General features: G+C 44.9%; 2 protein-coding genes across 8 annotated transcripts in view; both read left to right on the top strand.

The window, feature by feature from the left end:
• The window catches only part of UBXN2A (UBX domain protein 2A), a 42,031-nt gene extending 29,845 nt beyond the window's left edge, over positions 1-12,186 (top strand). For 3 of the 7 annotated variants that reach the window (XM_060169050.1, XM_060169049.1, XM_060169051.1), the window contains exons 5-7: positions 1,041-1,178; positions 2,380-2,538; positions 6,668-7,480. In XM_060169050.1, the coding sequence (XP_060025033.1) occupies positions 1,041-1,178; positions 2,380-2,538; positions 6,668-6,860 (490 nt within the window). In that variant the 3' untranslated portion in view covers positions 6,861-7,480. Of the gene's footprint in view, positions 1-1,040; positions 1,179-2,379; positions 2,539-5,014; positions 5,338-5,777; positions 6,061-6,667; positions 7,481-11,357 lie in introns of those variants that run through there. The other 4 variants (XR_009544072.1, XM_060169053.1, XM_060169055.1 and 1 more) reach the window with 4 other exon arrangements.
• A 3,304-nt stretch (positions 12,187-15,490) lies between these two features.
• MFSD2B (MFSD2 lysolipid transporter B, sphingolipid) lies at positions 15,491-25,182 on the top strand. Its single transcript, XM_060168979.1, has 14 exons — positions 15,491-15,553; positions 17,039-17,164; positions 18,328-18,452; positions 18,983-19,106; positions 19,422-19,500; positions 19,590-19,720; positions 21,571-21,661; positions 21,778-21,899; positions 22,328-22,411; positions 22,716-22,796; positions 23,034-23,143; positions 23,504-23,647; positions 24,035-24,205; positions 25,028-25,182. The coding sequence occupies exons 1-14, from the start codon at positions 15,491-15,493 to the stop codon at positions 25,050-25,052; spliced, it is 1,476 nt and encodes a 491-aa protein (XP_060024962.1). The 3' UTR covers positions 25,053-25,182.
• The last annotated feature ends 341 nt before the right edge of the window (positions 25,183-25,523 follow it).

Raw genomic sequence — 25,523 nt, 5'->3', positions numbered from 1 at the left:
TTTTTGTCTGTTTTTAATGACCTTGACACTTGAAGATTATGGGCCCAAATTATGTAGAATGTCTCTCAATTCAGATTTATCTAATTTCGTCCTCATGATAAGATTAAATTATACATTATTTGTAGTAATATCACAGAAGTAATGCTATCCTAACTTCAGTAGTAAGTTGTTCTTTGCTTTTCTTTATGGTTTTTTGCTTTTCTTTATAATTTTTTCATTTTATCTGTTTTTTTGAACTCTGTGTAAATGTGTTTATTTTTTGTGTCTACTCAACTTATTTCTTTGGGATATTCATCCATGTTGTTGCATATAGCTATAGTTGGCATGAATCCCAGAAGCAGTATAAGAAAGATAAATTTGATTATGTAAAATCAAATGCCAAACTGGGAATACTTGTTTCTTGTATATCCTGTAAATGGAATATATACATATTTCTTACAAATCAGTAAGAAAAAGATGAAAAGAGTATTTTATATGTTTGTACCATTTGATCTACTTTATAACAGAATAACAGTGTGCATGTGGTAAAAATGAATGACATATATCCATATACTAACATGAGAAGATTTCTGTGGTATATTGCTTTTTTATTTTTTTAAGCAGTTTGCAAAATACAGAATAGTGTACATAGAATGATACCATCTTTGGAAAAAATATAATTATTATGTGGAATTTTACTATATAGAGAGAAAATTTAGGAGATACACTGCAAAGCTTTTTATTAGAGTGAGAGTGGAATTATAAGGACTGTCACTTTTGGGGGAAGGGACTGTCATTTTCTTTCTTAAGTCTACATGTGTTTACATTTTTTTATGTCATGTTTTTCTAGAACCAGCATGTAGCTATATTTTCATTTTAAAGAATGAAATAAGAGCTTGATTTTTCTCTATTATTTTAAATACATTTAGTTTTTATTGTATAGAATATATATGCCTCTTATTTCTGTATATTTTTCTATTCTTTTTACATGCACAGTATGTTTTTCAGAGAAAGAAAAAACATATTAGGGGCTTTATCACTTTCTTTCTTTACTTTCCAAGAGAATTACCTTTAGAATTACAGGGAGTTTTTGATAAAGAGGAGGTCGATGTTAAAGTTGAAGATAAGAAAAATGAAGTATGTATGTCAACGAAGCCTGTGTTCCAGCCCTTCTCAGGACAGGGTCACAGACTGGGAAGGTGAGTAGGCTCATGATCTGTAATTTCCATAAGCAGAGGTTTGACTAATATTCAGCTTGTCATTATTTTACTATGTAGACCACATATATAGAGTTATCATTTCTCCCATTGGAAATGAGATTTTTCATGTTAACTTTTATGAGAACTTCTAAGTCATATTCACCTTAGTGTAAATTAACATATGCTGGCACTATACTAAAAAGTCATGGTGGCTGTTTTGGTTTTGTCTGATCAAAAGTGCCTGGCTTAAAAAAAAAAAAAAGTGCCTGGCTTAATGAGGACATTGGGCAAAATTGGGTGGCTAAATCATTTTTTCTCCCTTGCACCCACCACTTGAGTTTTGCCGTTAATGTCACAGAGTACATAGGCTAGCTTTTGGATACAGGGTTCTGTATTATAGTTACCAATGCCTTCAGCATTGTGTTCTCTGATCAGTATCTGAATTTTGAGGTAATAAAAGTGAAATAATGCCTGATAAAGTTAGTATCGGTATCAGAGCCTTTAATTATTGGGTTGGCCAAGAAGTTCGTTCGGGTTTTTCATAAGCTCTTCCAAAAAACCCGAACGACCTTTTTGACCAGCCCAATATTTTCAAACTTTGCAGTATTCATCTTATCTAATTATGCCTGTGGCAGAATATGCAAAGAGGTTAACTATAGGATTGCTTTCATTTTTATGAATTCTCATATATTAATTATCAAGATTGGTAAGTTATATAAATGCATATTCATCCACACATGTAAAAATATCCCAATGTGACTTTCAGAGTGATGAGGGAATACTTTGTTTCCTTTCATTTCCTTTATAACCCAAGGACTGTTCTCTACAGAGAACTTATAATTTCTTTTAGAAATTTTAACCTGGGGAGTAGGTAAAGGTAAAGTCCATAGATCTGTCAGCACTATAAAATTGTTCTGTAAGGCATGATTCAAATACATAAGTATACTCTTCAAGTATACTTACGTAACAGTCCACAAGCTTACAACTTACTTATATGTGCATAATTTTATTAGATTCCTATGATCATCATGTATAATGGATATAACTGATATTAATACCTTTATGTGTTAGGGAACAGCTGTGACTAGCTAAAATCTTCCTAAAAGCTATACTTACTGTAAAGTTTTTATAGTAATTGTTTAATGATAAAGTTCTGCTTAATGAAAAACATGCATCTGACTTGTTGTCTGGATTTTCTTAGTGCTACACCAAAAATTGTTTCTAAAGCGAAGACTATTGAAGTTGAGAATAAAAATAAGTTGTCTACTGTCCCACTAAACAGTCTGGAACCCATCACTAATATACAGATCTGGTTAGCCAATGGGGAAAGGATTGTCCAGAAATTTAACATTTCTCATAGGTGAGTCTTCCATTTCATTATTAGTCTGATTTGTTCCCTAAGTTTTAATTGTATTTCTTTTCAGGTCAGTCAACAGCTATTTTTAAGAACTAAGGATCTTAATAAATAGTTCTCTAAACATAATGTTTCATGACAATGGAAATTCTTGGACATTAGTATAGTATTTTCAGTCTGTTTTATGGATTATCATTTCATTAGTTTTCCTGTTTATCTAGATACATAATTTTAAAAGCATTATTTTTAATATGTTTTTAAGTTGATCGTTAGCATTATGTGTGTATTTTTCTGTTAATTGTAGAAAAGGAATGATAATACAGGAAAGTACTGAAAGAAATTGAAATCAAGTTAAATTCCATTACCCAGAGATAATCACTACTACTAGTTTGATGGATTTTTCCAGTCTTTTATCTCGTCTTAAAATGTTTTTTCATTTTAATTAAAGTAGGAACATATTGTATATAGGTTTCCAAGTCCCTGGGACCTCCTTTAAACTTTTTACATCTTCCCATCATTCTTTGAGCATTTTCTTGTTTATTGGCACAAAATTTTTTTTCAGGTTCGTTCTGTACGTTTTCTAAGAAGCCCTGGTTCTTTTTAGTGGCCAAGGGTATTGAGGATCTGGTTACTAGGTATACTTATTGCCAGCATTCCCAGGCCCTCTGAGTGGAAAGAGCTACAGGTGTCTATACATACATACACATATGCATATATATACACACACTAACACACACATTTACAAATGTATTTCTATATCTTTGCATAGCGAAAACCATGAGTTCACATAGATAGCTCTAATTTCAATCCACCACCACAGGGTTTATTCTAGTTTTCCCCTTTCCATATTTGTAATTAACTTCTTCACTTTCTTCAGTTTAACTTTCTTCAGTGAGAAACCTGGCTCCAGTTACTCTCAATATATTTATTTATTTTTTAAAAATATTTATTTATTTATTGGTTGTGCTGGATCTTAGTTGCATCAGGCGGGCTCCTTAGTTGTGGCTTGAGGGCTCCTTAGTTGTGGCATGTGAACTCTTAGTTGTGGTATGCATGTGTGATCTAGTTCCCTGACCAGGAATTGAACCTGGGCCCCCTTCATTGGGAGCACAGAGTTTTAACCTCTGTGCCACCAGGAAAGCCCCCAATATATTTATTTACTAATCAGTTCTCCTACATGTAACCAGTCTCCTTCTTCTACTGCTGCCTCCTCCCCAGCCTGGAAACCTCCCTCTTCCTGCTGGGTCTCTTGACATATCACATCATGCCAATGACCTGTTTGCCCTCCTGGGCTCTGGCAGTCAGTGCTGCCTATCCTCCCCTATGAGTGGTCACTTGCCACCTCTTTCTGGTTCTGACACACTGCAGTTGGCCCCTCCTCTGTATGAATGCTCTTTTTATTCTGCTTGAGACAGCCTGCTGTGTACCATCTCTCCTATATTCCTAACCCAACTTGGCTTCTGACACTCTGCACTGAGCACCTCTTCTGTGTGGGCACACTCCTAACCCTGCTCATACTGCAACCGTCCCCACCTGCCTCCCTCTACATGGGCGCACTCCTCGTGCTGGTCAGACTCTGACACCAGGAAGCTGGGCCGCTTTCCTGTGCAGATGCCCTCTTCACCCAACCTGGACTCGGATTCCCTGATCTGGGCCACAACTCCCTCTCATATCTGGCCTGTATGCCAGTAGGTTCTCATTATTATCTATTTTATACATAGTAGTGTATATATGTCAATCCCACTCTCCCAGTTCGTCTCACCCTACCCTTCCCCCCTTGGTAACCATAAGTTTGTTCTCTACAACTCAGGTTTGTTTCTTTTTAGGGAAATAAACTATTTTAATCCCAACTTCTTTGTCTAGAAAAATACTTCTGGCATTTTCAATAACAAATAGTCACCTACCATTTTTTTTCCCTGAATGACTTGAAGCATTTAAAAACCTTTGACTGGCCAATGGTATTTATTAAGTGATAATTAACCAAGCTTTGTTTTTTAATTGGAATGTTTAGTCCAGTTTTTATAATGTTTTATAATATCCTGAACTAGTTAGGTTTAAGGCTACCATCTTGCTCTTTTTTTTCTCTTTACCTCATGGCTTTTTATTCTTCATTCCTCCTTTCTTGCCTCTTTTTGAGCTTAATGAGTATTATTTTTTATCCTCTCATAGCTTTTTAGATTGGCATTTCTTTATTCTTGTAGTAGTATTGCAGAGATCACAGTACACATTTTTAATTTTTACTGCACAGTTCCTTTAATCTTTATTGGGTTTTTTTGTATTTATATTCTTTGCCATAAGCTTTAGCCTTTCATTATCCAATTTTTGGTACCCAATAAATACAAGTGACCATTTTCTTGATTTTGTTGGTAACCTGCACAGATTAACAGAGTAGCAATTGGTGAATTTGATTGAATGGGAAAATTCTGTCTTTGGTGATGTCATATTTCATTAATTCTTGTTTGCACATTTTTTCACATTTTAGCATCTCTGAAATGGGGATACATCCTTATAATTTCTTGTTGGCCATATGGCAGTAATGACACAATTGTCTTTGCCTTGGCATCTGCCTCAAAGCATGCAGAACAGGTGTCAGCTCAATGAAAGATCATCCCAGAGACAGTAGTGGAGCACTTTTCAAAGTACTGCTGTATCATCAACACACCCGATGAAGGTGTGTTGGGAGTATTATATGGAAAAACATGTACATCAATGAACTGAATCAGAAGTGATTTGAAGGATCTGAGTCTGAATAACGTTCAACTGTTAGGAATGACTTAATCATTTTATTCTAATCTTATTATGGAAGTAAGTGATTTGATGAATGTTTGTGTGAAAATTAGTTAAAAGTGCTCTTTCAATAAGTATAAAAATTCTAAGTGTTTAAGAAACTATTTAGTCATAATCTGGATTTTTAAAAATTTTAGTAGTATATAAAATGACAAGTCTTAGAATCAGTGGCATCTCAGGGGGGTTTTTTTGGCCGTGCCACCTGGCTTGCAGGATCTCAGTTCCCTGACCAGGGATTGAACCTAGGCCATGGCAGTGAAAGCCCAGCATCCTAACCACTAGGCCACCAGGGAACTCCCAGTGGCATCTTAATTTCGATGAACTGTATACGTACTTTCCCTTTCTAAATACACACGCATATACTTACATGAACATAACTTTGAGCTACCTTCAAGATAGCAGTGATTGGGAGGACTTCCCTGGTGGCACAGTGGTTAAGAATCCACCTGCCAATGCAGGGGACACGGGTTCGAGCTCTGGTCTGGGAAGATCCCACATACCGCGGAGCAACGAAGCCTGTGCACCACAACTACTGAGCCTGCACTCTAGAGCCTGCGAGCCACAACTACTGAGCCCATGTGCCACAACTACTGAAGCCCACACGCCTAGAGCCTGTGCTCTGTAACAAAGACAAGCCACCACAATGAGAAGCACGTGCACTGCAACGAAGAGTAGCTCCCGCTTGCCGCAACTAAAGAAAGCCCGCGTGCAGCAACGAAGATCTAATGCAGCCAAAAATAAATAAATAATTTTTTAAAAATCACTGTTATTAAAAAAAAAAGGTTGCAGTGATTATATTACATTATAGTGTTTATTATACTAACTGAAAATCTACGTGCACTGGTTTAAGAATTATCTTAACTAGATTTGAAGCACAGCCTGATGTGGTATTGAAGAGGTACAGCCTGTGTCTGTGTAGGATTACTGGTTGGACCATTTCTGATCCATTCAGAGCAAGATATGTAGATATTTCTGTTATAGAAACTTTCAGGCATATGCAAAAGCAAAGATATGATATAATGATCCATCATCACTCAGTTCCCACTGAACTATGTTAAGCAAATCCCAGACTTCATATAGTTTCATATGTAGATATTTCAGAATGTGTTTCTAAAAAATAGAGACTCAAAATGTAACTCTAATACCCTTGTCACATCTAAGATACGGAATAGTGATTCCTGACTATTATCAGGGGTGAACCTTTAAAAGATAGCCCAAGTGAGTAGTTACATCAACATAATTTGATTATTCTGGATTAACATAGCCAGGTATCATCACAAGTTATTACCTTAAATTAACTAATTCAGGTTTTCATAAAATTATATTAATAGTTTGTGCTATTTTACAGGGTAAGCCACATCAAAGACTTCATCGAAAAATACCAAGGATCACAAAGAAGTCCTCCCTTTTCCCTGGCAACAGCTCTTCCTTTCCTCAAATTACTAGATGAAACACTCACACTGGAAGAAGCCAATTTACAGAATGCTGTAATCATTCAGAGACTCAAAAAAACCGCTGAACCTTTTAAAGAACTTTTATAACATTGATTTTTGATACACTAAGTGGAAGGTTTCCAGAAAAATGATGGTCATAAGTGGACATGCACACCAAAATGGGAGGGAAGTCAGATTTGCTGAGCTTTGCACTATTTAACTCCCTCCTGATGAGAAGATTTTAAAATAAGTACAAGTTAGGAAAATAAACTATGACTGGAAACTATATTCAATGAACTTTTCCCAGAAGGCTACTCAGAAAGAAAAATAGACTTATTTTCAAATACCAGTTATTTAACGTAAGATATATTAAATAACTATATCATTTAAAATCTTAATACAGTATAAATTAGCAAATATGTTCATAGCATCTTTCATTCAAACATCATTCCCAAACAGCAGTGATTTGTTTAAATGTTAGCTGTCTCAGATTTTTTTAAATAGCAATACATTAAAAAATTATACATGGCAGGTTAAAAACATCAATGCAATTTTTTTATATCTGAGATACAATCAAAAGGCTGAAAGGAACTGCTTTCACCACAGCTATGCCTCACCCTCAGAAGTGTTCCCAATTTGCATTGTCTAATGGCAAGATACACTCAAATATTAACTTGGCAACAATATCTGGGATGTATTTTCATTTAAGAATAAAATTGTGTGGCTTAGTATAATGTCAGTATCAATCTGCTGACATACATTTCAACATTTTCGAAATGTATAAATTTAAAATAATTCTTTTTTCTCTAGGAACCGCAGTTTATCCCCTACTTTATTTTCTTTCAGAAATTAGGGGTTTGGGGGCATCCCTGGTGGCGCAGTGGTTGAGAGTCCGCCTGCAGATGCAGGGGACACAGGTTCGTGCCCCGGTCCAGGAAGATCCCACATGCCGCGGAGCGGCTAGGCCCGTGAGCCATGGCCGCTGAGCCTGCGTGTCCGGAGCCTGTGCTCCGCAATGGGAGAGGCCACAACAGTGAGAGGCCCGCGTACCGCCAAAAAAAAAGAAAAAAAAAATTAGGGGTTTGTTCTTAGTTAACATTTGGAGCGGGCCATTTGTTTGCCACCACTCACGTAGAATCTAATGCTAGTGTTGTCACGTTACTAATTAACATTTTTTAAATGCGTCGTGTAAAGTATGGTTTTCTATTTCATACATCACACAGCCCATTTATATATTAAAGGATTTATTACATTATGATGTCACTAAGGAAAACATGCTAGATTTTTAACTAAAACTGGTTACACTTCAGTATTTCCCTGTCAGATTAAATCCCCTTGCCTGACAATAAGTTTAAGAAGCTTTTTGCAGACAATCTATTGAATCATATTTAAAGTGAAATATACATTGAATGTGCCAAGGAACTAAGTGGCCATGCCTAACAGCAGTAATGTTCATAGGGTGCTGGATGTCTGCTGGAAAGAGCAGTTCTCAAACTTTTTGGTCTCAAGACCTTTTGTTTATGTGGGTTATAAATACTAATATATTTAAAATAAAAAAGTTATAAAATATTCATTAAAAATAATAAACATGTTAATATAAAGAACATATTTATGAAAAATGTCTATTTTCCAAAATTTAAAAAGATTTAGTGAGAAACGTGGCATTGTATTTCATTTTTTCTAAATACCTTTACTGTCTGATTTAAAGAAGACAGATGGAATCTCATCTGCTTCTGTATGTCTGTTGCAGTATCACACATCATGTAGCCTATAGTAAATGCTACTGTACATTCATGAGAAAGTGAAAAAAAGCAAATAACGTCTTAGTATAATTATGAAAATAGTTTTGACCTTGCAGAACCCTTGCAAGAGCTAGTCTTATAAAGCAGTGATTTGCAGTGATTCTCAGGCCTTAATATGTAAGAATCACTTGGGAAGCTTTTCAGAATGCCTATTACCTGCCACCTACCACACACATTTTAACAATTCATTGTATTTGGGATGGGTTCCAGATGTCTACATTTTTAATCCCAAGTAATTCTTAGGTATGTAGTAGGAGAACCAGTCTTCAGGAAATCCTGCACTAAGCTTCCACTCTAATAAAATAAAACCTGTGTGCTGCATCATGGACAGTGCAAGACTCAACTGAAATCGGACTGTTAGACCTTTAAATTTTATTGTAGTCCACCAGTTTGTTCTTAGACTGTCCTCCCACCCTTTAATTCTGAACTAATCATGAGATAAACCTGTGCTTTATCTTCTGTAAGCACAGCTGAGACAAGGCTGCAACATTTAAATGAGGTTTTTATTAAAGGCTCAGGGATAACAAAAGGGAAATATACACATAACTAGATGACCTGATTTATAAGATATATCTTATGTTTGAAGTTCATTTTGAGAATGCTTCCTTTTCTAGCTCTCAGCCTTCTAGGTGGTAGAGGTCTTTTTATCAAGAAGAGAGGGAGAACAAAGGAGAGCCTTTTCCTTTTGTCATTTACCCTCAGAAATGAACAGTTATATAATAGAAAATATTTATTGTCTGTAACGTTTACGTCTGTGGTAGAGTCGTCTCTTTAGTAAAACAAAAAAAATGGCATTCTTAAAAAAAATGAGGGGATGGTAAAATCAGATGTAACGTAAGTCATTGTTAATATATTTTCAAGAATCTGTAAGAAAATGTTTCATGTAGGCCTATCATGAAGCATTTTATAATTTTCATTTGCATAAATATAAGTCAATTTTTGATTCTCCATATATTTCTATAAAGGGGCTTCTTGTTGGAAATATTTTTCTTGTACATATAAAAAGCCCTCCTTTGTGGATTTTCCAGTTTATAGTAATAACCAGAAGACACATTAGAGGTTTTCTTGTGTGTACATGCAGAATACACCCCAGTGAGAAGTTCTGTAGAGAAAGACCTGTCATCAGCAAGAACCCTCATTTTTGTAACTGTGAAAACTCTAATTAATGTGGATGATATTCTTAAAGGTTTTCTAAAGTGAGAACCATCTGATAAAGCTTTTTACATTAAAGTTTAAAATTCTAAAGTTGTTAATTAAATATGTAGAATACCCAAAACATGTTGACTTTAGAAAACAAACTGAATTTAGCAAGGGAAGGCAAACTTGAAAATAAAGCTAGCATCTTAGATGTGGAATATAATTTGACCTAAGTAGTTGTTTCAAAAGTGGCATCAATCAGTTTAAAACCATTGTTGGGGGTAATATGCAGAAGTACATATCTAATTTTACAGATTCTAATTCATTGGTTAAATTACTATGCATTATCCAGGTTCTAAAGGTGATCTTATTTATTTTATATACTTCTGTCATTCAGAATACTTTTCATTATACTTAATTGTGTTGAAATTATGTATGCATCTATTTCAGTGCCTTAAAGTATTTTGAAAGCAATCTTGCTAATGGTTAAAGAACTGTTGTCTTGAAGATGAAATACTTACTGTTCATTAAAAGGATCAGTGAGATAATTTACATTTATTTGTTATGAAATAGTTACATATGGATGCATTTGTCATTTTTATTTGGCAAAGTCATTCAGTTTGAGAATCAACAAACATTTATTAGGTGCTTTCTGTTTGCCAGGTACTTTAACCAATGTTACTTTCATTTAGTACTCAGAAGTGTTAAAATGTGATATTTTTAATACTAACTCAATGGTTGTGTTTATTTCTTACACCATCCTTTGTGTCCTTAGTTGAACTAGCATGAAGACTCCTTAGTAAGATTTACCCCTTTACTCTTAGTACAAACCATTTAATTTAAACGTTGCTCATCACACTGAATCTTCAGATAGAAGTGGCTTATTCAGTAGACTAATATTTGGCTCTTTGTCACTTGATTTAACTGTATGTTTTTTGCACAGATAATTCATATTCATTGGAGAAAATTATACAGTTATGCTACAGTGATCTTTAGCTCACCTGTTATTCCACCATTCAGAGATAACCACTAATACCATATTGGTGTGCATCCTTTCAGATGTTTTGAAGTGTATCAGTCTTTAGTTTTGTTTCAAAAGACAGGCTTCTTGATTATTGTTGGCCTGTTTTATTTATTGAAGTCTATTTGTCTTTAAAAATTGCATTAGGAATATACCATCACTTTAAGCAGAATAGTAACTGTTAGGGGAAAAAATGCCTTTTAGTTACATTTCTGTGCAAAAAAGGGAGGGAGGTGTTTTTTGTTTTTATTCTGTTGCCCACTTCCCTTCAAAAGTAAAATTGTGGTAGTACATGCAACACAGTATAAGTATTGTGAGTGAAGTGTTTCCAAACCTGCTGAAATTGCATATAAAGTGTCGTGTTCAAACGTAAATTATCTAAAGAAACTCATCTTGAGTTTGTTTAGTTTCCAAGAAATTAAATATTTAACACATGCATTATCTAGTTATCTTTGCACTATTTGCTAGGGCTGCGATCAAGGAAACTGAAGGTACGCATTTTCTAGATTAAGGAATTGAGGCATAGAAAATGGGATGACTTGCTTTATACTGGGTAGTGTATACTTTCAGGTTAGATTTAGCTGTAATGGGAAATCCAAAATAATAATGGCTTACAGAATACATTTTATTTTATTTCCCATGCAGAAGTCCAGAGGGAAGCAGTTCAGAGCTGCTAGATCAAAAGTCATGACTCCAGTATTGTTAATCTGCGGATCTCAGCACCAGTTAACTTGAGGTCTTCAGATAGCCTGTTGGCACCAGCCATCACATTTGCATTTCATCATTTCATCCAATAGAAGAAGCATGCCCATTCCCTTTTTGAAAGAAGCTATTGAGATGTAATTCACATACCTTAAAATTTACCCATTTAAAGTGTACAACTCAGTGTTTTTTGTATATTCACAGGATTGTGCAGCCATCACAATCTGATTTTAGAACATTTTTATCTCTGAAAGAAACCCCATGGGGCTTCCCCTGGTGGCACAGTGGTTGAGAGTCCGCCTGCCGATGCAGGGGACACAGCTTCGTGCCCCCGTCCGGGAAGATCCCACATGCCGCGGAGCGGCTGGGCCCGTGAGCCATGGCCGCTAAGCCTGCGCATCCGGAGCCTGTGCTCTGCAACGGGTGAGGCCACAACAGTGAGAGGCCCACGTACCGCAAAAAAATAAATATAAAAAATAAAAGAAACCCTATTAATAGTCTTTCTCCACCCTCAGTTCTAGACAGCCACAAGTCTACATTCTTTCTATAGGTTTATTTATTTGGACATTTTCATGTAAATGGAATCATACAATATGTGGTCTTTTGTGACTGGCTTTATTCACACATAATGTTTTCAAGGTTCATCCATGTCGTTTTTATTGCTGAATAATAGTCCATTGTATGAATATTCCTAACATCCTAAATAGCCATTAGTTGATGGACATTTAGGTTGTTTCCACTTTTTAGCTATTAAAAATAGTGCTGCTATGAACATTTGTGTTCAGGTTGTTGCGTGATCATGTTTTCATCTCTGTTAACATCCTCAGGAGTGGAATAAATGCTGGGTCATATAATTTCATACTTAACTTTTGAAGAACTGCCAAACTTCTCCAAAGCACCTGCACAGTTTACATGCCCACTAGCAATGTATGATTTTCCATATTCTCCCCAACGCTTGTTACTGTCTTTTTATATAATTATAGCCCTCCTAGTGGAGTGGTATCTTGTAGTTTTGCATTTCCCTAATGACATGAGTATCTTTTCATGTGCCTTTTGTCCATTTGTCTGTCTTGGAGAAATATCTATTCAAATCCTTCACCTAATTTGTAATTGGCTATCTTTTTACTGTTTAGTTTTGAGTTCTTTATATATTCCAGTACAAATCCTTATGATTTGCAAACATTCCTCCCATTCTGTGGGTCGTCTTTTCACTGGTTGCATAGGTTACAACACAAAGTTTTTCATTTAGATGTAGTTCAACTTATGCTTGTGGCATCCTATCTAAGAAACGTTTGTCTAACCCAAGATTATGAAGATATGCTCCTGCTTTCTTCTGAGAGTTTTATAGTTTTAGCCTTTACACGTAGGTCTGTGATGGGTTTTCAGTTAATTTTTGTATATGATGTGACCCCTTCCCTTTTAAGGACCTTTCTGGGAAATTGCTTACACCACTCAGCTTTTATTCACTGGCCAGGACTTAGTTACATGGCCATACCCATTATCTGTATGAGGCTGGAGAATGTGTATTTCGGGCATCCTGTATCAGTTTTTTAAAGAGGGTTGTAAGCCTACTCAGTCATAGTCTTAGTCTGAGCAGGTCAATTCTATTGCTTCGTTTTTCTAATGAACTTGTTTGTCGACTTTCACGAGGATTTAGCAGGCGAGATTAGCGCGAACGGCCGCTGGCTCTCACTCCCTCGGAGACCTACCCCAAGGAAAACGGTCCCGAGTGACTTGGCCAGCCTTTCCCCCGGCAAATGTGGGCTCTGGCGTTTTTCACTTCGGGAAACCGAACCCGCGCACTTCGCGGCTTCCCCGTTTTGCCGCGCGTTGCCCCCGGCCCGGGGCGCGCCCGCTAGCCCGCCCCTCTTCGCGCCGCGCCCTCTCGGCCCGGGAGCCGCCCTCCCTGCGGGGGCGGCCGGGCGATAACACCGAGGGCGACGGCCGCAGTGCGCGTGCAGCCGTGCGCAATGGCAGTGTCCCCCGAAGGGACCCTGGCCCCGCCAGTTGAGACGCCGCCGCACCCGCCGGAAGCGCACACCTTGGAGCCCGGTTCGGTGAGCGCAAATCAAGGGGAGCGGGGGCTGAGCCAGGCGCAGAGCGGGCGCTGGGCCGGAGGGGCCCCGGGGACCTTCCGGGCGTCTGGGCGTAGGCCTTCAGCCAGCCTCGGCAAGCCTCCAGGTTGTTGAACTGACCCTGGTGGAGTTTGACAGTTGAGAGCCGAGAGGCTTGAGGGTGTTCGGGAGCCCCAAAGAGAACAGGATGGGAAACCGAGTCCTAGACAAGCGAAGTAAGCTGCTGATTCCTTCACCTAGTCAGGCAGGTCCAGGGCCAGTCTAGGGCTCTTGTCCACCGCACTCCAGGTCTTCCCCAGGCCGCCTGCACCCTGGGCAGGCAGGACGCTGAGTGGTGCGTGAGGAGGCTGCCTTCCTTCCCCAGTCTCCGGGCAGGTGCTGCGGGCAGCCACAGCGACCCTCTCAAACCTGGCTTCCTCCAGGCGCCGGGCTCTCCTTGAGGAGACTGCCTCTAGAGATGTCCTTCCTGGCAACCAGGCTCCCAAGTGAGGGTAGCGGGCAGGCGGGAACCTAGGGGCGCCCTCAGCCCCTCGCATTCCCCCTCCCCCCACCCCGTGGATGGGGCTGGGGCGCATGTCATTCAGGGTGGCTGTGTTGGAGAGGAGTTAGGACGTCTGAACTTTACTGATGAGTGCAAAAATCCACTGCCCGCCCTGTGCTCAACGCGTTCATTCTGTCTGTGGCTTCAATTCCCTATGCTGACTCAGTGCTTCCTCTCCAGCACCTCGGAGCAAAAGATTGTGGCCTCCAAGAAAGCAAGCAAGATTAAGAGGCCCTCTGGGGACTCTCACTTCCCAGGGAAATTTAGAAACTCAGGGTGAGGAATAGCTAGAGGGGAAACATGGTCCATGAAATGCTAGCATTTAATTCTCATAACAACCCTATGAGGTGTATTATCCCCATTTTAAATGTGAGGAAATGAAGCTCGGCACACTGAGTACCTTGTCCTGGGTCACACAGCTAGAAATGGCAGACAGAATTTGCATTCAAATTTGTCGAATTTGTCTAACTCTGAAACTTGATCTCAGGTGACTGTGAAGGGCTTATGATTTAAGTAGGTAAAACTGCCTTCCTCAAGATTCCAAGATTGTATCATATACCAAGTTTCAGCTGGAATGTCTGTTTCAAGTGCCTTCTATGTATCAGAAACTTGATAGGTATGTTTAGTGGGAAACCAGAGTCCCATTATGGAGGGGGCAGGGTGGGGGGAGAGTTATCATGTTGGATTCTGCCTGTTGTTAAGCTTTCTGGAAGTTGAAATAGCGTTCACAAAAATATCAGAAAAGGAGACCACATCCTGCCTCATGTGTGGGTAGGAAGAGTGCAGAGGACTTGATAAACCCTTATCTGGGAAGACCTTTCTTTCATTTGGGGTGTCTGGCAAGGTACAAAAATGGGTGAAGCCATGGTCCTCTCCACTCCCCCTCCCATCTCCGGGCAAAAGATGAAAAAGAAGGATTCCCAGCGTCTATGGAAGAAATAGCACTTTCCACAGTGTCTTCATGGCATTTATTCTTTTAACAAATATATATATTGTCTATATGCCCAGCATTGTTCTAGGTACTGGGGACATGGTGGTGAATCAAAGTTATATAGTTCATGCTCTCAGAGAGTTTATATGCTGGTGGGGAGAGGCAGGAAATGAATAAGAATATTTCCTGTAGTTAGTACAATTGAGAGAGAGATTTGGGTGGTCAGGGAAGCCCTCTCTAAAGAGATGACATTTAGGCTTCAGCCTGAATGGCAAGGAGTCAGCTCTTGCAAAGACCGGGAGGAAGAGCCTTCCAGACAGAAGGGACAGGAAGTGCAAAGGCCCTGAGGCAGCAACAGAAAAGGTCATTTTGAGTAACAAGAAGGAGGAGGCTACTATGGTAGAGCTATCTGAAGTGAGGTGGGAAAGGGAATGGGAGCTGATTGGGTGGGTGCCTGTAGGCAATATGGGAAGGACTTGGAGTTTTATTCAAACTGTAATGGCAAGCTGTTAGAGGGTTTTAAGCAGAGATGAGGCACAATCTGATTTATGTTATGAAAAGATCAGTTGGGCTGCTGGACGGAGAGTGGATAGTAGGGAACGAGAGTAGAAGCAGAGAAGCCACTCAGGAGGCTCTCACTGATAGATTAGACAGGGGAATTGGGAAAGAGTAATCAAGGATGACTCCTAGGTTTGTGGTCTGAGCTGCTGAGTGGACATTGGAGCTATTTAATGCAATGGGGACGACAGGGTTAAGAGGTTAAGACAATGGGATGGAAATCAGGAGCTGTGTTTTGACCATGCTAAGCTGAAATGCCTGTTTGGCAACCATGTGGGGCTGTGAGTAGACAGTTTAATTTGAGTCTGGAGTTCACTGGGTAGCTTAGGGATATATATAGATAGATAGATAGATAGATAGATAGATAGATATACACACACATATATTTGGGGTCATAAGCATTACTTCATTTTAGTGGTGGGTTGGTAAACAGTCTCTCCAGAAAAACAAAACTCTGATTTTTGCTGTTTACTGATTTCTGTGGTGTAAATACTCTCACCGTGGCCGATTTCAGGCTGCCAGTAACCACTGGCTTGCAAAAGTCCCGAATATTTAACCATCAGCTCCTGGAGCCATTGCCTCATTTGCTCATCAAAACATCCGGCACATATATACAATGGAATATTACTCAGCCATAAAAAGAAACAAAATTGAGTTATTTGTAGTGAGGTGGATGGACCTAGAGTCTGTCATACAGAGTGAAGTAAGTCAGAAAGAGAAAGACAAATACCGTATGCTAACACATATATATGGAATCTAAGAAAAAAAAATGTCATGAAGAACCTAGGGGTAAGACAGGAATAAAGACACAGACCTACTAGAGAATGGACTGGAGGATATGGGGAGGGGGAAGGGTAAGCTGTGACAAAGTGAGAGAGTACCAAATGTAAAATTGATAGCTAGTGGGAAGCAGCCGCATAGCACAGGGAGATCAACTCGGTGCTTTGTGACCACCTGGAGGGGTGGGATAGGGAGGGTGGGAGGGAAGGAGACGCAAGAGGGAAGAGATGTGGGAACATATGTATATGTATAACTGATTCACTTTGTTATAAAGCAGAAACTAACACACTATTGTAAAGCAATTATACTCCAATAAAGATGTAAAAAAGAAAATCCCTTGAAGTTGGCAGGAATATCCATTTGACAGATGAGGCTTAGAGAGATAAAGTGATTTATTCGAAGTCCACACAGGAAGCTGGTGGCAAATTTAGGGGCCTCCTAACCCCCAGTTCACTCTGGCTTGCTGACTTGGAGAATAAAACAGACTGCAGCAGGAAACACTGTGGGGAAATATAAGGAAGAACTTCTCCCAGGAAATACTTAGAGGTCATGGTTTAGGATTTTTTTTTTTTTCCTTTTTCTGTCTCACTTCCTTTTAAGATGATTTGGGACAAATTAGGACTGAGAGGTTGCTGGAAAAGGCTTCAAGACATAGGAACCTCAGGATGCTTTTGGAAGTCAGGGGGCTGGAGGGAGCTGTTGTGTGTCTGTGGGGGCTTAGCTCCCGTGTCTCCCCCAGGACAGCGGAGCTGGTCGCCTCTCATTCTGTACGAAGGTGTGCTACGGCATTGGAGGGGTCCCCAACCAGGTGGCCTCCAGCGCCATAGCCTTTTACCTGCAACTTTTCCTGCTCGATGTGGCCCAGGTGAGTGTGGGCAGCAGCCTCGGGGGCCCCCTGCTTCCATCTTCCTTGGTGTCTGGTCCTTTCACCCCACCTTTACTTTCATCCCCATCATCCTTGGTAGATGGTACTTCTGACCCAAGCCTGAGAAGAAACCAAATGCTATTGAGGGCAACCTCCTCAAGGATGTTTACTGCAGGCTGTTTGTAGTGGAAAAGTGGGAAACAACATGAATGCCCCCAAATATAGAAGTAGTTGGAAAATAAGTTGGGCTATATCCACATAATGGACTACTGTTTAGTCACTCAAAAGAATGAGTTAGATCTATACCAGTTGACTCAGAAGGATTTCCATGATGCACTGTCAAGTGAGAAAAGTTAGTTTTAGAGAAAGGTATATAAAATGATCCTATTTTAGCAAAACAAAAGCATGCCCCATATATGTGGGTGCATGCATATATGGATGTATATACATCTGTACATGATTAAAGGATGAGCATGGGGAAAGTAAGTTCCGGAAGGATATCCGCCAGAGTGTTAATGTTGGCTATAGGAGGGAATGGTGGAGGATAGAGGGTAAACAAAAAAGAACTTTTTAATAAGGTATCCATGATTTATTTATCTGTGATTTTTTAAAATGACGCTGATACAGTCCCATTTGTGTAAAATTATAAATTGCAAATGCACATAAGGAAACGCAGGACAGGATGATCAAAATGTTGCTGGCAGTTGTCTCAGGATGGTGGGATTTCAGATGAGCTTTGCTCAGTATTTTTCTGTACTGTTTGAATGTGTTTATAATGAGTGTATCATTTATGTAATCAGAAAAATCAATAAAACGTTTTCATTGTGAAACACAAGGTCTGCCTTTGACTGTCAGCTTCAGTGCACCCTTCTTGCACTGAGCCCTTCAGGGGAAGATCTCTCAAGTCTTCTCTGAAAGTGACCGGGCATAAGTATAACAGGAACGTGCTAGGGAACAGCTATCACTCCTCCCGCTTCTCTACTGGTGCACATACGCCCTCGGAGCTCTCTGGATTCCTGTCCTGGGGAAAAGACCAAAAAACCTTTGCACCGTGGCTCTGGCCCCTGCCAGTTTCCCAGATCTTCCTCCTGATGGGCGGGCAGGCCTAGACACCCTCTCTGACTCTGCCAGGCCTTGGCTATCCCCTCCCCTGTCCCTTACAGATCCCTGCTGCCCAGGTGTCACTTGTCCTGTTTGGAGGGAAGGTGTCTGGGGCAGCTGCCGACCCTTTGGCTGGGTTCTTCATCAACAGAAGCAGGAGGACAGGGTCTGGACGACTCATGCCCTGGTGAGCAGCCCCATGGTCCTCAGGATCCTGGCACCCACCCCTGGCTTGAGGTCACTGTGTTTGTCACATCTGCTTCTTAGTGGATGGTTAGAGGACAAGTCTGGACAGTAGGTGACAGGAATGGATTGGGTCTGACTGAGTCATGCAGGTGTTCATAGACCTCTCCCTCACCTGGTGGCACAGAGCTGGACAAACCCTCCAAGAGTCGCTGCCCTGGCCCTGGGGGTCTAGGAATGCGGCCAGGCTGAGCTGGGTGTATTGGAAGGTCTCACAGAGATGTGACTTGCCTGTGCCCCCTGGAACAGGGAATGGCACAACCCAGCCACTAAGTGCCCCAGCCTCTACTCCTGGCTACCTCCTCGCCCTCGGCCACCTCGCGCCCTCCATGGCTCCCACCCTGAAAGCCCCAGCCCAGGGCTTCTCCAGGAGCCGGGAGCTTGAACCCAGAGGGGTGAGGTTGCTCCAGGCCCAGCCTTTACGTCCCCTGTCCTGGTGCCGCGGGGCGCTCCACCTGGGCTGTGCTTCCACAGGGTGCTGGGCTGCACGCCGTTCATTGCCTTGGCCTCCTTCTTCCTGTGGTTCCTGCCCCCCTTCACCAGCCTGCGTGGCCTCTGGTACACAGCCCTCTACTCCCTGTTCCAGGCCCTGGCAACGGTAAGCAGGTGGCCCCCTTCCTCGGCCTGGACTCCTGGAACCCCAGTGCTGGCTGGAGGCCCCTCTGAAGTGTGTGTGTGCTGGGGGTAGGGGTCCAGGTCCCTGCTGCCCACCTGCTTACCAGGTGGCCACCGACCATTAGCTTTTCTCGTGGGCTCTAGGCTGGGTGCCCCTCCTGTCCCTCAGCTCCTAACTCCGGGTTGAGGGAATCAGTGGGGATGTACCAGCCTGGCGCAGGCCTGCCCTCGGGAAGCTGCTGGCCTGGGTTGGCAGTCTGGTGGCAGGCGCCATCCTAATCTCTGCCCGGTAACCCAGTTCTTCCAGGTGCCCTACACGGCACTGACCATGCTCTTGACCCCCAGCCCCAGGGAGCGGGACTCGGCCACTGTGTACCGTGAGTGCAGGCAGGCGTGGGGTGCGTGGGGTGGGATGGCTCTGCCCCTGGCCCCATGAGCTGTCACCTTGCTCCACGCTGTGTCCCAGGGATGACCTTGGAGATGGCAGGGACGCTGATGGGAGCCACTGTCCATGGACTCATCGTGTCTGGTGCCCACGGGTCCCACAGGTGCAAGGAGACTGCGCTCCCAGGACAAGTGGCTGTTTCCCCCAATGCGGTGAGTGCCCAGGCTACCCAGACCCACTGGGACCCCCGCTTCGGGGTCACTTCTTTCTTCCAGGGCTGTTTCTCCCCCAGGTCTCTTCATGGTTGTTTGGGGGCTCAGCTCTGCACACCATGCCCTCTCATTCCTTCCCTGCTCCTGTAGCTGAGCCCATGCCCTCCGTCCTCCCTGCTAAATCTGCTTCTGCTGGGTGCCTTCTAAACATGGAGTCAAACAACAGATCAGCAGGCCATCTGGAGGGGAGGAGGCAGACCCCAGAGAAGGGACAGGGGTGGGGAAGGGCCACAGGCAGGGACAGGGCAGAGAGAACGGTTTGGTGTCCTGGCAGAGCTCTGGGCAAAACCTGACCTATGACCAGTCCTACCCATCCCTGAACGGGTGACTGCCAACGCCAACCCCACCTCCAGTGTGAAAGGGTTAGTACTCCTTCCTGTCTCCTCAAAGCAGGTCCCTTTTCAGCAATTAGGGGACGTGCATCTATTTATCCATCAAGTTCATCTTCTATCCGCCCCCCCACCGCCCTTTCTCCTTAAGCAAATGACATCACTCACCTCCACCAACATTTGGGAATTAATGGTATGAGAATAATACTACCAACACCCATGGTTCACCACCCGTAAGAAAACATTACAATGAAGTCCTTGTGTACCCATCCATCCCCAGACCCATCTGTAGCCCAGCTACAGAATTTGCCTGAGTACAGAGCAAAGTGAAGCTGTAGAGCCCCAGAGAGAGCGGGGAAGTCAGTTTCCCCTTCCCATGGTCTACTGCCCCAGTCTAGGGATTGCCTGAATCAGGGTCGGGGAGAGACTCTGCCGAGTTGCCCTCAAACCCCATCATGGTGCTACGAGCCTGGGATCAGAGGAATTGCGACCTGCAGATTCACCCTCCCCGCTTCCACGCCTAGGCCCCACTGAGGCCTCTACAAGTGCCCTCCCCAAAGCTACTGGGTCACTGTCTGGGTGAGGGTGGAACAGAGGGTGGCAGTGGCCTTGGGTTGGAGAGCAGGAGGCCGGGCGGGGCCTGGGATGCCAAGAAGTAGGGAGCAGGAGACTGAGAACCATCCCCACCCCGGAAGGCGAAGCCTTGTGTGAGCCAAGGCGAGTAGCATTCAGGTGCCTCTTGGTAGTTCCAGCTCTGTTGTTCCACCGACTTCACTTACAAAACACAGATTCATAGATAAAATCATCACGAATTTCAAGACAGCAGAGCATTAACTCCCAAGTGCAGTGCCTTCTGAATGTGGGACCCTGTGCAACGGTGCTGGATCCACACTGGTGAAGCCCTGCCCATCTCCCTCTTTCTTCCCCCACCAAAGGCAACCCCTATCCTGAATTGGGTGACTGGTACTCCCATGCATGCCTTAAATGTATTTTATTACGTGTCTTCCTCTGAATGCTAGGTAGCACCGTTCTGGTTTTGACGTTTATCTGCGTCATCATGCGTCACACTGTCTGCTCATGGATCTGTCTCCCCACCCACTCCAAGCCCCTTATTGTGGATGCACAGGATCACTTATTCATCACCGTAACCGCAGGGTCTAGCATGCAGAAATCAGCCCCAATGAACGTTTGCTTAAAAAAAAAAGAGAGAGGCGAAGGGGGCTTAGACCCATGGTGGCATGGATGCTTGCAGGAGGCAGAGGGTCAGCAGAAGGACCACTCTGGGCCCTTAGATCTCCCTCTCCTGCTGCGCTGGTTGGGAGGAGGGGCACCCAGCATCCTTGGGCTTGGGCTGAGGGTCCCTGTGCTCCCCTTGGGAGGTACTCCTGCCCAGCCCCTGGGTATCCCCACCTCCGTGGGTTGGAGACATCACCCCCACTGAAGTTCTGTCCTGTCCCACAGACTCGTCTCTACTCCATTGCAGCCACTGTGGTTGCTGTGACTTACCCCGTGTGCAGTAGTTTGCTCTGCCTGGGGGTGAAGGAGCGACCAGGTAGGTGCGGGGTGCAGGCAGAGTGTGGGAAGCAGAAGCTGCGGCCGGGCTCCTCTTGGGCGTGGGTTTTGGTTTTGAACTCCGCCAAGCCAAGATGTCCCCTTCCTGTGTTGCAGATGCTTCCGCCCGAGCCTCCGGCCAGGGCCTGAGCTTCCTGGCTGGGCTGCGGCTCACAGTGCGGCACCCGCCCTACCTGAAGCTGGTCATCTCCTTCCTGTTCATCTCGGCAGCCGTTCAGGTACCTCTGGCCAGGCTGATCCCCACTGGCTTGGCTCTGGCCATACTGACCCTGCGTAGGTTCAGGTGTCTCTCGTCCTCACCGCACCAGAGAGAAACCAGTGGCTGGCAAGCGCCGGGCGAGGCTGGTGCTGGGAGGAGAGGAACCTGCCTAGAGCCTGTGGGGCTGGGGAGGGTCAGGGCCCGGACACCAGGAAGCTGACGCTGTCTGGGGTGGTTCTCAGCCCTGCTGGGGGCGGGACAAGGAATGGTGTTTATACCCGTGTCAGCGATAAGCGTCCTTCGTTGGGGAGGGGACTGCGTGATGGCGGTAGGAACCGGACGCTTGAGGTCCCAAAGGGGAGGCCAGACTTGAGACCTTGGCCTTGCCCTTGACTTCCACGTTTCTGCCATTTCCCATACACGCCCACTTCCTGTCGACCTCTTCAGGTGGAGCAGAGCTACCTGGTCCTGTTCTGTGCACACGCCTCCCGGCTACATGACCATGTGCAGAGCCTGGTGCTAACCATCCTGGTGAGGGGACCTGGGGCGGTAGAGGCAAGGGCGCTCGGGGGCCTGAGTTGGGGATGTGTGACCCTTGACGTGACACATGTGACCGGACTTCCGATGGTCAGGGTTCTGGACTCTGCTGTGGTCTTGGTCACCTGCATTTCAGCAGAGGGTGGAATTGGGGCCAGGGTCATAAAGTTCACAGCCACTGTTTCCAAACAGGTGGCAAGGTCAACGTCGAGCGTCCCTCCTAAAAGTCAGGGCTTTGAGGGCCTGGCAGAGGCGCAGGCGGCGTGTCCTGGGCTGTGATGATTCTGTCCGCTCACAGGTCTCGGCAGTGCTGAGCACCCCGATGTGGGAGTGGGTTCTGCAGCGATTTGGGAAGAGGATGTCGGCCTTCGGGATCTTTGTGAGTGAGGCAGGAAGCAAGGCCTGGAGGGATTTGGGGGGGTGGGGGTAGGCGGTGACCTTGGAGCCTAAGCCTCCTGGGGGCCGGCAGGGCCGCGTCTATATTCACCGCGTGCTCAGTGCCTAGCAGGGGACCAGGCGCAGGGGGTCATCAGTAGAGCGGTGAGTGTGTGAATCAAAGAGCAGTTGAGCTGGGGGGTGCAGGTGGAGGGAGCAGCTAGTGTGTCTGTCTCCCTAGGGGATGGTGCCATTTGCAATCCTGCTGGCTGCTATGCCCACAGCACCCGTGGCATACGTCGTGGCCTTTGTATCTGGCGTGAGCATTGCCGTGTCCTTGCTGCTACCCTGGTAGGCTGGGTGAAGGGAAATGGGAGTGGGAGCCTCATGTCCTTCCTACTGGGTATCCCTCCTTCACACCAACCTGCTATCCCAGGCCTTGTGCACAGGCTGCGCTGGGGAGGGGCTCTCCCCCTTGCAGGAGATGGAGGCTGCCAGCACCATCTGTGGAGCCCTCCTGAAAGAGCACCAGGCGGCAGGAACGGTGGACAGCTGTGTGTTGGGGAAATATTGCCTGACTCTGTGGGTCGGTCCTGGGCAGCGGGGACCCAGGGGTGAATCTGACTCACTCTCTGTCCCCAGAGAGCTCACAGGCTGGTGGCTTGTCGAGGTATCGGATAAAAGGGATAATTCTGCAGCCCCCTCCCCCAGGTCCATGCTTCCAGATGTGGTGGATGAATTCCAGCTGCAGCACCAGCACGGCCCAGGGCTGGAGACCATCTTCTACTCATCCTATGTCTTCTTCACCAAGCTTTCAGGTGCAGGCGCCCTGGGCATCTCCACTCTCAGCCTGGAGTGAGTCACAGAGCTGGGCTGTACCAGAGGCACAAAAGACTAGTGGCATGGGAAGCAGAGGGCAGAGTCCCCCACCTTAGCCAGCCAGGGGTCACCCGTGGGTCCGGAGGGTGTGTGGGAACCTCCACCCTACTTTCTCTGTGCACATGACTGGGAGGGGCCCTTCTTGGTGGCTGTACCCCTTCTGAAGCCTCTGCTTCCCACATCCTCAGCTTTCTCTGAACTTCTCCCTGGTCTGTTCGTTCCCTCACACTCCGTCCCCCATAGTTAGGCTGATGTGGCCAGGAAACTATCCAAGTTTCAGGATAGCGTGGTGGTTGGGCATTTGGGACCCCTCCGTCAGGAAGCCAGGCTCTGAGCTGGATGCATGGGATGGTGTTTCCCCAGCTTTGCGGGGTATGAGTCAGGAGCCTGCCGGCAGGCGGAACAGGTAGTGGTGACCCTCAAGGTCCTCATCGGAGCCATGCCCACCTGCATGATCCTCATCGGTCTGTGCATCCTCATGGTCAGCCCCACTCCAAAGGTGCCCAGTCGGAACAGCTCCCGCTCCCTTGGGAGGTAGGCACCTCTCGCACACGGGTATACACAGGAGGGCCGCCAACACCCGGGAGGCATGCAGATGTGCACGGCTCTCATTTGGTCAGCTCCACCTGATGTCCCACAAGCATGGCACTCAGTCTTAGTGAGCCCCAAACCGAATCTATCTTCTTCCCCAATCGCTGCTCCTGCTGTGCCCCGGTCCCGGTGAATGGCACCACCCTCCAGCCTGGGAGCCGAAACCTGGGAGCATCACTCTCCCCCCCCACCACCGCAGGCTGCACCGAGCAGCTCTCTCTGACCTTGTTCTTCCCCCTGCGAACCGCCGATCCCACTGCCCAAGGGTGATCTGCTCACTGTCTGGCTTTCCCAGTAGACTGTGGGGACCTTGAAAGCTGGGTCTGTTTTCTTCATTTTTGCGTCCCAAGAGCTCAGCCCAGAGCCTGAGGCCAAGCAGGCGCTGCAGTATCAACACGTCTGGTCCAGCAGACGTTCATGAGCCTTGTCCACGTTTTTGCCGACGCTCACGCGTTTACAAACACGAGTCCCTGTAGATACAGAGGACCACGCACGATAGGCAGGAAGTGGCTTTGTCATGGGTCTCTCACTGCTTGCTGCGGACGGCCTGGGACTCCAGCCCATCTTACTGAGATCATGCGCTACACTCGGGGAATAACAGGTGGATGGGGAACTGCTTGGTGGGACTCGGAAGAACAGAGTTTTAGCTTCATTCACAGGGTTGAGAAGGGGAGGAGCTGCTAGAAAGACAAGGAGCAGCCACTGACACTTCCACGGGGCCCCACCCACCTCATCCCTCCCTTTGGCTTCTTCCCTTTCCAACAGGAGGACCAGCTACAGCCTCGCTTGAATTTGAGACTCCTGTGAGCTGGAACGGCCGGAGCAGCGTCTTCTGGGCTCCAAGTCCCCCTTCTCAGCCCTTCAGCACCCCTGCTTCACAGTTTACACACGACCCATCTTTTCCCCTGGGATATGGCATCTTCGGTGACTCTCCTGAAGGGAGTGGCCTGGGCTCCAGGACCCCTGCCTGTCATGTCTTGCCTGTTGACTGCAGGACATCTCAGATAGGCCTGTGCCCCTGACTACCCAGCTCCAGGCAACCTGTGACCTGGAAAGCATACCAGTAGCAACTATTCCTGGAAAAAGGAAGCCCCTACCAGCTTGGTCTGCAGACTTCCTGTGGGAGCACCAGGCCCACCAACCTGCTTGGATGGCAAAGCTACCTGACAGGACAGACACACAGAACTCGTTTCCCCTGATGTTCCACTGGATGTCTGAGAGAGGCTGACAGCACGTGAGTGGGCAGAGTGGGGACAGATGG

Source organism: Lagenorhynchus albirostris, chromosome 13, assembly GCF_949774975.1.
Source record: "Lagenorhynchus albirostris chromosome 13, mLagAlb1.1, whole genome shotgun sequence".
Classification (NCBI taxonomy): domain Eukaryota; kingdom Metazoa; phylum Chordata; class Mammalia; order Artiodactyla; family Delphinidae; genus Lagenorhynchus; species Lagenorhynchus albirostris.
This window is presented reverse-complemented; position numbering and strand designations above follow the sequence as displayed.